The sequence below is a fragment of the Diabrotica undecimpunctata genome, unplaced genomic scaffold (genome assembly GCF_040954645.1).
Source record: "Diabrotica undecimpunctata isolate CICGRU unplaced genomic scaffold, icDiaUnde3 ctg00001572.1, whole genome shotgun sequence".
Classification (NCBI taxonomy): Eukaryota; Metazoa; Arthropoda; class Insecta; order Coleoptera; family Chrysomelidae; genus Diabrotica; species Diabrotica undecimpunctata.
In genome coordinates this window covers 16,049-29,450 of record NW_027312474.1, presented here as the reverse complement: position 1 = coordinate 29,450, position 13,402 = coordinate 16,049, and the positions used below count along the sequence as shown (strand labels likewise).

General features: G+C 32.6%; 1 protein-coding gene across 1 annotated transcript; it reads left to right on the top strand.

Annotated features, from left to right (window-relative positions):
• The first annotated feature begins 8,101 nt into the window (after positions 1-8,101).
• On the top strand, positions 8,102-8,761 carry LOC140431647 (uncharacterized). Its single transcript, XM_072519535.1, has one exon. The coding sequence runs from the start codon at positions 8,102-8,104 to the stop codon at positions 8,759-8,761; it is 660 nt and encodes a 219-aa protein (XP_072375636.1).
• The last annotated feature ends 4,641 nt before the right edge of the window (positions 8,762-13,402 follow it).

Sequence of the window (13,402 nt, the reverse complement as noted above, 5' to 3'; positions counted from 1 at the left end):
ACGCGCTATCTCAGAGTTATTAAATATTTTAAAACCATTTGCAAATAAAAATGACACATTTATAAAAAATACACAACATTTTTTAAATAAATTATCCAATATTGAATTTAATTCAAATAATACTTTGGTAAGTTTTGACATAAATAGTTTATTTACGAATGTGCCATTAGATAAGACTTTAAATATAGTCAACACAAAATTGGAGAGTGATGATACATTGGCAACTAGAACAAGACTAAACGTATCAGCTATAATGGAGTTAATAACATTATGTACTGATAATACATATTTCCAACTAAATAATGAATTCTATAAACAAAATTTTGGTCTAGCAATGGGCTCTAGTTTGTCTCCATTATTAGCCGATATATTTATGGAAGATTTTGAAATAAATATTATTTCTTAACAAAATTTAAAACCCTCAGTATGGTGGAGATATGTAGATGATGTATTCTCAATATGGCCATATGGATCAGAGTTGTTGGACACATTCCTAAATAATATAAACGATAAAGAAGAGACAATAACATTTACCATGGAAAAGGAATATAATAACACACTACCTTTCCTGGATGTTTTAATCTCTAAGAATGATACTGGATACGAAACTCAGGTGTATAGAAAACCAACACACACCAACAGATATTTAAAGTTCAAATCAAATAACAATATTAATATTAAAAAGGGAATCATTAAATCCTTATACGATAGAGCCAAAATTACTTGTTCTAACAAAAATTCGTTCTTGGAGGAAAAACATTTGTTAACATCTGTTTTATTAAAAAATGATTATCCTTTATCGTTTTTAAATAAGGAATTTTCAACAATCGATCGAATAGAACAAAACAACTTAGAACGAGATCCTACAGCATATACAAGGAATAATACGAGGAAAATAACAATACCATACATAAAAGGATTATCGGAAAAGCTTAAAAGGATAGGAAATAAATTCAACATTTCAACAACATTCAAAACAACAAACACGTTGAGATCTATTTTGTTCAAAACCAAACCTAACAATGAACAAGAAAGGACAAAGAATTGCATTTATAAAATACCTTGTGAATGCGATCAGTTTTATTTAGGTGAAACATCAAGGCCATTAAATGTTAGAATAAGTGAACATCAATCCTATATTAAAAATAGAGGATTTGATAGTTGGGATAATGAACATAGGGTTCAATGGAATGATTCAAATATAGTCCTAAAAGAAACGGATGGTAAAAAGAGAAAAATCAAAGAAGCGGCTCTAATTATGCTAAATGAGACCAATTGTGTCGCGAATTCCTCGGCAGAATGTAGTAGGATCTGGTTACCCATATTGAAAGAGGAAGTTATTAAGAGGTAAATACCAGTATTGGTAAGTCAGTAACATATAGAGGATACATCATTTATGTTTTTTAAATAACAAACATATAAAATCATAATTTGGTGTTTATTGAAGGTAAATTAAATGCACGACGAAATACTTACCATGTCGGATAGTATTATGAGGTTTTTTTCCTGGTTTTTCCCTTATAATTTACTATGGAATCACTAACAGGAGAATTTTACTGTTACCATGGCATGTGTTTGTCTTTTTAAAGACGAATTACATGCTATGATCTTTTCTGACGGATATTCTCAAGTTAAAGTTGATTTCATGTAATCGAATTAACTATCTTATAAGTAAAGTCGTCCCAGGAACGCAACTCAACAATATTAGCAATATTATTTTAAAGTCGTCTACTTTAAAATGTATAAGGTATGTCTGAATTGTCAATATAGATGAGTCAGATAAAATTAAATTATTAGAAGAATTTTTCACTAAGTAACAAAAAACAAAATTTGTTTAATTTACTAATGTTTGTATTTTGAGGACGATTTCCGAAGTGGAAATTGAAACGTCAATAAACGTACTTTAACCTTTAATTGTGGCTTATTCCCAGTTAAATAGTAATTACTTTAAAATGCCACAAGAAAATAGCTTCAGAACAATATTAAATAAAGCTCTTCGAAAGTTCAGGTAAAAAATATCTCCTTTATAATTTTAATAAAATTTATTAAAAACTGGCTATACACCAACGGATCGGATGTTATCGACTTTTGTCAAGATACCTAAAAAAGCAAACGCGAAAAGAAGTAGTGACTACCGGACCATCAATTTGATAAGCCATATTTTAAAAATATTTCTTCGAATTTTGCACTCAAGGATGTACAAAAAAAACAACAAGTGGCACGCAGTTGGCCATCCAGTTTATATGTGTTTTATTGACTTTGAGAAGGCCTTTGATCGTGTAAAACATACTGAAATTATAGTCATTCTTCAGCAGGTAGCTGAAGGCAGACTCTTAACGAACCTTCGCGAGTTAGTTAGTAATGCCACTGGCGGCCAGTTTCACAATCAGTGGTTAATCCTAGGAGTTAAGTAACCTTTACCCCTAGTTTAACTGACAGATGCCGTTTGACATTCACAGATTCGGTTATGGTCACTTAACCTTAGGTTTCGTTATATTTTTCTTATGTTGGTAGGAAATTATGGGCAATAATCAGATTTTTATGGAATATTGTCAGTAAATATTATGGACATTGACCAGTATAGATGAGTTATGACACATTTGTCACGTTAGATCGACAACAATATACAAATATTATTCTCATTTTCAAGTTCTGTTCCAGTGTGGTAGTTTGTTCTAAGTAGTGGTTGTTTGTTCTTCCAAGTTAAAATTAAAATTATAAAATGGAACCCACAAAAATGTTCAAGAGATCTATCTTGTTCTTCAAAATGATTTGTTCTGTGCCTAATGATTCTCGGTCTGTCAGCTTCCTCATCACCGCTAAAAGCATTTACATCATATAAATCCATATCTGATTAATTAATAATTTACGTGTCTATCTACACTCTGTAAATGTCAACAAAACGAAATTCGAAATTAGGTTAGGATATCCTGGATAGCCAGGTTACCCATATCAAGGATATCCGGGTAACCGCTGGTTATCTTTTAACCGCAAGGTAACTTTACTTTGTGAAACCGGCCGTGAGAGACGTCTAGTTGAACGGTATTTGCCATCCCAAAAGGACCGCTACCTAAGATGACGCTACGTGGACGTGTTCTGTTACGTTACCTCGTGCTTGCAATGCTTCTTTTGAATGGTTGCTGTTTCTATGTTTGCTTTAGTGGCCTGATATTTTTATTGTGAACTGGATTCTACCTTTTGCTGGTTTGTTTTCGGTGAATTTATTATTTGGATACTCCTTTATATGGAACTGGAACTATTGTTTTTATCTGTGTATTTTCTATTGGAATTTACGTAGTTGTTTTAGCTGTTCTACCTACGTTCGAATTTCACTAGGGTATGTTACAGTGACCCTCGCTGATGAAACGTTTAAAGCAGAATGCTGGAACGAGAGAAGCACTTTTCCTTTTTAAGGTGCTGATGCTAAGATGTGTAGATGTGAATCAGGTTTTGTATTCATTGTTTCATTGATTTTCAGAAGGCATTCGATAGAGTAATACATCAGAAGCATGGAGAACTGCTTCTGATGTATTAAGGGAAAAGAATGTAGACACTTGAGGCATACGTATCATAATTAATCTGTATTGGAACCAAAGAGTTGTTTCATAATGGTCAAAATTGACAACTATAAACAGAAAACATAGACAGTAAAGGAGGCGTTCGACAGGGGTGTGTGTTATCAACAAAAGTTGATACATGTATACATATCTAAAATGGACACAAAACTTATTTAGGGAACCCGTAAATCAATATAATATAAAACAAATTAGTAATCTAATTCGATCTAATGAATAAATCTTTTATAGTCAGCCCAACGTTGTTGAGTCACCCTGTAGAAAGAAGAGACTTGATAATGACAAAGCATCTGTGTATACCGGTTCCGGAAATGGGTGGTTCGACGATAATGAAAATGACACTTAATGAATGAATCGAATAAGTGTTGAAATCTGAGACGCTTTTCATTTTTTGTGCGGTGGGGAAGCCATATTAAGTATCATCGTCAATTGCTGTAATCAGATCCTGACCCTTTAATTTTAGATCTAAACCAGAATGATTATTAGATGTAAAGCTCATCACGAAGGGTTACGCTGCAAATTTTAACTTTGAATAGAGATACGAAAAATCGGGGTGCTATAAAAATATAGGGTGTATAATATTGTAGGCGTCCGAAAGTCTTAATATGGATCACAATTATTAAAGAACGTTGATACGTCGGTAAAATAATTTTATTTTCCAATTGTATTTTATTACAATTATATAGTAATTATAAAAAACTAAGTTACCATAAGAAAATTACTTTTCTTAAGACAATTATTAAGATTTTTTTAACTATTTTTTTCCTAGTTTTATTACTATTATCAAGGACTCGTTAGTTTCACTTTAATGTGTTTATAAATGGTCCAAAATATTTAATACAATTTAAAATTACACAACGTCCTTGATCCTTGATCCGTGAAGCATTCAGTTTGTTTTTATTTCATTTTTAAATTCGCTATATTGGTGCGTGAGGTCAAGTAGGTCACAAAATATTGTATTTTGCGCCTATTAACGTGCTTCTATACTGAATATAGACTGTTTTATTGACTTATGTGAATTTGGATTTTGCATTACGGTTATGTAAAAATAAGATGTAGCAATTTAGAAATATAAATAAATAAATATAGATCAGTTACCGAGAGTTTTTACTTCCGAATTCTTTATAACTGAATCGATTCATTTGAAATTTTGTGTGTTGGTAAATAATTACTCAAGGAACAAAAGTTATACAGTGCCGAAAATTTTTTAATTCAAAATAACGCTGTTCGATAAAAGGACAAATTTCAAATAAAAAATGTAGTAAACATTTTTTTCGCTAGATCAATATTTTTGAGTTATTCGCTGTTGAAAAGTGTCATTTTTCGTTAAAAAAAAAAACATGTTTTTCAAAGGTTTTTTAAGAATAGCTCTGAAACTAAGACTTTTATCAAAAAAAGTGTAACGATTAAAAAAGCTTATAAAAAACAAAAAGATTGGCTTTTTAATGAATATTTTCAGTTCAATAGTAACTGAGTTATGGCTGTTCAAAGAAGGTTTGTTTTTGTTTTTGTCTTTCAATACGAGTATTTAACTTTAAATAACGGAAAACGGGTACATTTTTCGACAAAAACTCATATAATATTTTTAAAAGAGCTTGAAAAGACCTTTAAAATGAGTGGTCGTAAAAGTCTTTTGCACAATCTGTACGTGAAATACCATCAAAAAAACGATGGGTTTCTCAAATTTTTGTAAAAAAAAACGCAATAAAACTAACGTCATGTTCACTAGGATTGAAATAAATTGTTTTCCTTATAGATTTCACTTTATTTTAGTATTTTTTGTATGATCCAAAAGTTTAGCCACTTTAGAATACCCAGTTTTTGAAAAAAGTATTACATTTTTTTTGTAAATATTAAAAAAAAAATCTTTTATAAAACTATAAAAGATACGTAAAAGATGACACAATACAAAAAAATAGGTTTTTTTTTTCAAAAAAATTTTTATTTTTTAATTTTTTTTTTGTAGCTTAAAAAATAACGGAGATATAGTTGGTTGAAGTTTGCTTTATAGCGCATGAACCACTGGTCTCCGACCCGTTGACCCTTCACCCTTTAAAGATGAAGGACTTTAGAATGTTTTAACATTCCTATACTTATAGCCCGTTAAATTACCTGTAAAATCGTTTTTTTTATGCATGTTGTAGCATCAAAATTAACCGAGTTATTGTAAAAAAGCCAATAGTACTTTTTAGAATAAATTTTGGAGCATGGAAAAATTTTATAATTTGGAGCATTGGAGCATTTCGATGGAACTAATAGACATTTAATATATACATATGATGTTTTCTATAGCAGCTCTGCAGAGCTCGATGATATTTTAGAAGTTGGGAGGTACAGCAGAATTTTATTATATGGACTTGCCAAAGATACCCAGATAAGTAAAATAAGTAAGGTCGAAGATTTTTCAGCCTTGCTTCAACAAATGAGGTACGAATCTTTTATTAAAGCCACCACTAAAAATAGTGCTGTTAAATTATCATCTCTTATTCAGACTATAAGTACTCTGGATGAACATACAAAAGGGTTTATTTACAAATCCAGATATGGTTGGGAAATAACAGCTTAAATATTTTGGATTGGGGTTGGTCTAAAAGTGGAGATTCTTTAGAACCAATTAAAATGCAAAGTTTACCAGCTCCAGAAGAACTGCTGAAAATGATTTTTTGCAATTGTACAAAAGGTTGCGGATCAGCGTGTTGCTGTCGGAGGCTGTGATTATTTTGCAATGCAACATGCGGAACATGCTGTGGTGACAATTGCCAAAATTGTCCTCCAGTAAACGAAGACCAATTGGACGGTGAAAATTATGATTCCGATGATGAATAGATATTCATTTATTTTATACCTCGTTTTATATAAATATTATTTATTTTTAGTTTTTTGGAAAATAAAAAAATTGTAATATATTATAAACTTAATTTTTTCTATTTATGTCCATGTCTAAGTTAAGGGTTTAAGGATTTTATTTTCATCAAAAGGGGTGCTTGTAAGGGTTGAAAAAAGTAGGCTCATTTTATAAGTAAAAAATTAATTTTTGTCTACCAACAATGCACTCTAAAAATGTTTCAAATCGTTAAAAATATTTTTTAATTCATTTTTGACAAAGGGGGTGGTTGTAAGGGTTGAAATGTTAAAATTATAATAAAATGTTATTTTATAAGCAAGAAATTAATTTTTGTTTAATAAAATGCACTCAAAAAATGTTTCAGACCAATAAAAATATATTAAATTAATTTTTTAAAAAAGGGGTTGGTTGTGAGGGTTGAAATGTTGAAATTATAATAAAAAGTTATTTTATATGCAAAAAATTAATTTTCGTTAAATAAAATGCACTCAAGAAATTTTTCAAACCGATAAAAATATTTTTTAGGGTTGAAAATTTCCAATAAATAAAAAATTATTGTATAGCTAGGGTATTAATTTTTATTTGTATTTAAATACATAATTAAAATATCTCAAGCTGCTACGACTTTTTTTTTCATATTATTTTTATAAAAAGTATTAGCTTTTAAGGGTTTTTAAAGGGTTTTAAGGGTTGAAAATTGTGAATAATTAATTTTCATACTAGAGAACACATTACAATATTTACCTTATGCGAATAAATAAGATTTAAGTGTATAAAATAATTAAATCCGTGTTTTTCCCAGTTTCTTCAATAAGGGGTAGTTTTCACCCCTTAAAAACAAAAAGCTCACCTAGGGCGTATATAACTTTTGAAGTGGAGGGTAAAATAAGCTTATTTTGAAATTTTCAAAGAAATCGACGCAGTTATAAAAAATTCGGAAGTATTACCATATTTTAAGCCTCAGTAACTGGACTAATAAGATGGCGAAGAAAATGGGTTTACACAACCATTTAAGAAAGGAATCGGCGTCGCAACCCTATTTTAAATACATTTAAAAACATTTTTTTTTAAATATAATTGATAAATGGGAACTACAACGTTAAAGGGGTTTTGGAGAAAGGGGCGAATTTGTCCTTATAGACTAGGGTCCATTTTGATAAATTCTATGCAGTTTTAGTACATTGACATCCACAGAAAAGTTGTTCAAAATTAAATTTACTATCGAAATGTCACCTTTTAAAGCTAAAAATAATTTTTTGACGAAAATATAATCAAAAAACGAGGGAAAAACAGGAGCAAACGCGATTTTTCTTTTTTGCCGCATAACTTTTTTCCACGGATGTACAGGTATATAGGCATTGCTATAGCAGATAGCATGTAGCAGAAAAAAAAAACTTTATCCTTTCTCTTCAAAATGACATTTAGTCAGGTAGAAGTCTTTAAAATTCACAGTATCCCGATTTTCAAAGTTTACCACTCACACTATTTTTGGGCCATTTTTGCTATTTTTTCTCACAAATTGTTCTATAACTCCTTTCTACGCAGTTTTAGGTATATAAAATGATACATTAAATAGAAAGAAAAAACAATTACCTTTAAAATCGTCTACTGTAAAGGCTCTAGGACTAATGTTAAGCAAGATACGGTTCTTTAAAATTTTCTACTTTCAACGATTGACTGGATGCAGGGTTTTTTAAAGCGCCATCCACAGTTGCGGATACGTCAACCAGAAGCATGTAGTTTGTCAAGGGCTACATCTTTCAACAAACATAACGTTGGTATTTTCTTCCACAACTTAAAGTCTGTGTATGACCGTTCAGACTGTTTTTCTCATGGAATGCGCATCTACAATTTAGATGAGACTGCAACAACAACTGTTCATAAACCAATAAAAGTACTGGCACCTAAGGGTAGTAAACAGGTAAGCAAATGTACCAGTGGGGAAAGAGGAGTGCTCGTTACAACATGCTGCAGAGTAAGCGCTTCTGGAAATAGTTTACCTCCGGCAATGATTTTCCCAAGAAAAAATTTCAAAGAGCACATGATCAGTGGTGCTCCTCCAGGGACTCTGGGATTGGCCACTAACAATGGCTGGATGAATGGAGAGGAGTTTGTTAAAGTTATGGAACACTTTATAAAACACAGTGGGTCCACAAATGAGAACCCTACGTGTCTTATATTTGACAACCATGAAATTCATTTGACTGTTCCAACATTAAACCTTGCCAAAGAAAATGGAGTGACTATTGTTACATTACCTCCTCACTGTAGTAACAAACTGCAACCACTTGATGTGACTGTTTATCAGCCATTTAAGGCATATTACAATGCTGCTGAATGATTCATGGCTTTTTTTACATTGAATTTCGTCTCATAGTGCCCCACCCTCCCTTAAACGAAATTTTGCAGGTGGGATTTAATCGTAACCCAAGTTCCATTCATGTGGGTAAAAGGACGAATAAGACGGTAATGGAAGTAACTGCAAGGGAGGTAATGGGAGAATAAAATAAAAAAATAAATGTGGATGATGGCGATGAACGCAAGGAAAGCTTAGACAGAAAAATATTGCTGTAGAGAAATACAAACAAAGCAGTTATAGATACCAGTTTTCTCAGGAAAGAAAATAAGGTGATTTCTAAATGGGTAGAGGAGTTCGATGACATACTGAACGTTGACAGGCCAGCTGCAGGACAGAGGCCGGTAATTGTGGTAGTGAACCGTAGGTTGAGCAGCCAAGATTGGAAGAGGTACATTAAGAAAAGGCAAAGTCCGCGGAGAAAATAAACTCTAAAAAAAATCCACAAGGAAAATAATTCCTGTAGCTGGCTGTATACCACGTATAACAAAAGAGGTTAGTCTTTGTATGTGGGTATATTTTATTTTATAAAAACCCTTAAAAGGGCAACATTACAAGCACGAACGTTTTCGGAACAACTGTTCCATCATCAGGTTAAAATACCTAAAATAAGTATAAACCATTTAATTACAGCAAACGTGGTTTAAAATTTTGACTAAGGTTAAAAAACAATAAAATGGTTATACTTACAGGTTACCATGCCTGAGCCACCAAAATATTTGGGTAAAAACCCTTTAAAATGTAATGTGTTACCAAAGATTGTACATGTTGTTGATAATATTATATGATGTTTAATATTTTAATTAGATTTTACTTCAGGTAACATACACCCATGCTTAAGTGAGTTCCAGTGTCCGGAGAGTAAACCTCTTCAAACGGACTACGGCTGGAAAAACTGATTGATAAAATACCCATGAACGGTGTCAAAAACAAAATGTCAATGAACCATGAAACAGTGTTAGTTAAACATTATATTACTACAGCCAAAAGATTAAAAAACTTTGATGATGTTAAAATGATAACAGCAATCCAGGTGTTGGGATTTAAAAATATTTTTTCTATAATTATTTAATATTGGATATAAAAGATGTAAATTACTGGTGTTGTTGAAAGTCATGTTTAAGAGGATGACGGATGCATTAGGCAGCTTATGTTACTCTTTATCGTATGGAGTGTGGTCTAAAAGGTGTAATTTGTGAAGAATTAGCTGAAATATATGGAAATGTCCTTTTATGTTGCTTACATCTAGGACAAGGAAAAATGAATATTATATATTTGTAGCTAATGTAAGACTTCGTATGTAGATGAAATTGTTTAATACTGCTTGTATCGTAAAAATTTTTAATATAAGTGAGTCCAATAGATTGAGAAAAGGGATTGAAAATCTTCCGGCTGAAGGAATTAAAGTTATAATATATGTGATTTGGAAAGACTGAGATCCTCAGAGACTTGGCAGGAATAAAAGTAAATGGAATGACTAAAGAATAAAGGAGAGTGGGTTAAAGGGAAATGAATGAGTTAATCAACAAAATTAGAGATGATAGAGGTCCTTCATGCTTAAAGCATCTAGCACCCTGAACAAAATATATTTTGGTTATATTAAATTGGATTGTGTTTAAATGTTTACTGAGTTTAGAACTAATGAGTGGATGGTAGATATATGAAAAGACAGAGAAATAGCAAAAGAAAAAAGAATGGACAGGAATATGATGTAAACGTGAAGATTGTAAAATAATGAAATAGTGAGGTATAAAAGATATGATGTTAACAATAGGGGGCTGAAAAATTCTTTTAGAGGGAGTGTTGTGACAGTAGTGTAGAGAGAATGGTTGTTTTAAAAAGCAACAATTGTTGAGAAGGATTAAGGTGTTGACGTTTATAGAGGAAGGTCAGATAAAGAAGATGGGGTAAATTTGAGAAGTGTGGGTTATGAGAAGAGTTGTCGGTGTAAGGGTTGAAAGTCACGGTTGAAAGATACATGGCGATTAACACAGTTGGGGCTTCTTTGCTTTTCCTTGACTATTTCCAAGTCTTCATATAGATCTAATTTTAGAAAAATTTTTTGAGGTATATTATGTAACAAAGAGACGTCTTCTGGTATGTTGAGGGTATGTTTATGTTGTGCAAGATGTTGTGAGAAGGTGGAAGTGTTCTCTTTTTTAGTGTGTTCTAGGGAACGGGAAGTTAGTGATCTACAGGTTCTACCTATATATGTAGCATCACAATCAGAGCACTGTAATTTATAAACACCACTACGATCCATGTAGTTGATGCAATCTTTTGAATTGGTTAAACATTGTCCTAGATTGTTCAGGACTTTAAAAGAAATGTGGGTATTCTCAACAGATCTTTTTAGGATATATCTGATATCTCCAGAAAGACGTTCTTGAAGGTAAGGTAAGGAAGCATAATGAGGTTTAAAGGTCAAGTCTCTGGGGAACGCAGCCTCTCTCAATAGTTTGAGTTGTCTCTTATTAATAAGTTTGTTAATGAGGTTGGAGTCATACCCATTGTTGGATGCTATTTGTTTTAGAATATTGAGTTCTGTTTGGTAGAATAAACTCTGGCGCTTCGTAGACCAGACGGTCAAGATTTGGGTACAGTCCTTCATAAGTATAGTTGCTGTACTATATCTGGGTCAATGAAAAAATATCCGAGTAATGGAGATTGGGTATTATTTTTCTAATTCATAAGAGGGAGTTACCCAACTCAATGTGGGGCATGTAGAGTTTTTCGCTGATCTACTACAAAGAAGGTTGTCTGCATTATGCGTCAAGCAAAGGAAGTGTGCTTCGACTAGGTTTATCAAGTCGAGAAGACTGACGTGTCTTGGGCACGTGGATCGAATGCCGCCGGAGACACTCCTGAGGAAAATTTTGTAAGAAAGAATGAAAGAGGAAAGGAGAGGGAGACCAAAGACGAAATGGTTACAGGACGTGCAGGAGAATTTGAATGCGATGCAAGTTACTCGTTAGAGGGACGCGGCGAAGAGGAGATAAGTCTGTAGGCAAATTGTGGAGAGGTCAAAACCCACCAAGGATTGTATAGCCTACGATAATGATAACGCGTGATAAGAATGGCAACTATCAAAGCTCCTTCACAGTTCTTTGATTTGGTGTATCTCTTCGGATATGTCGTCCCAACTGATATCGACATACGCATGGTATTGAGCTTTGTATCGAGGGTTGGCTAATCCAACCGCCTAGTGTTAACATCTGAGATAGCGCGTGATACTCATGATAACTCTGCATGAGGTCTCTTCTACGCAAATCTCATAATTGCTATGAAATATGAAAAACATACTATAATCTACAATTTCTATAATGTACCTGTAAGCTCTGATGCAAGTTTTACGGGAGTCTTATTTACAGGGAAATTACAGCTAAACTGAAAAATACTCAATGCAATTTGACTTTTTAGTTTTCAATTCCGTCGAAAATGCGCGCTATAAAAAGTAATAAATTCCTGACAGAGATTAATAGTGTATATCTTCGAGAGGCATCCTCGGTGCCTAACCCTAACACAGTTATGACCGTTTTGGCGCATAGTGTTTGATAATGTCTACCGCACATGCAGACAAAACGCCAGGGACGAATAATTCCAGACCATGTCCCATTAACCCCGAAAACAATATATTCATAACGAGAATTAAATTTTATTGGGATTCCTTCCATCAAAAACTGTAACTCAGTACATAATATATCGTCATTGTAACGCTCACACAAAGTAGTTAAGATTTCACGATATAATATATTCACACAGTGCCAATGCGGGTTGTCGTAGTCCCATAAAAAATTAAACGGTATATACTTTGTCAATATCAAGTGACTCGCCATACGTATTCACCGTATAGATATCTAAACATTGCACATACAGGTTGGATGCAGGAAGTGTTTTTCTTGTATTTGTGTAGTCTATGATCACCTGTCGAGTACGACACAGTGTACACGTTACGCAACGCTGAATGAATTATTATTACAAGGTAGCTTTGATTATCTGCCTACCTATTAGCTACAACGAGTTCTGCACAAAAACAGTCGGCGTACTTTTTTATTTAAATACTATTTTAATACTAAAATACTACGTGATTTAACAAAGAAAAGTTTTTTTTTCAACAAGAAAATTTTCAATGTGGTCAGCTCGATAAACACATTTATTCCCACGATATTGCAAATTAGAAATGCTTTAATGTAGGTCCATGAATCAAAGTTCGAGCTTTTGTTTCAACTTTGGAAAGAGACGATCAAATATAAAAACATTATGCATTTTTCTCGTTGCTATCGTTAACTTGTAGTCCAATGAGTGTTACATTAAAAAAGGTCTATACAACATAATGAGTTGATATACATCAGTGTATAATGATTTGCATACCCATAAGGCCTGTTTTAAGTTTCGCTAATTAAACAGAATCTCTGATCAAGAGCGAAATGAAGTTCTGGTTATACAGGAACGAAATCAAGTTCTGGATGTAAGTAAAACCACCAACCCAGTATTGACCGTTTTATTGATACTAACCCTGTTTTTAATAACTTGAACAGTTAGGACCTCTGACTTGGTTTTTAGCGACTCCTCTCACTCTGATCTGTTATGTGCTTTTATAAATGAATTACGAGCTTCAAGCCTTAC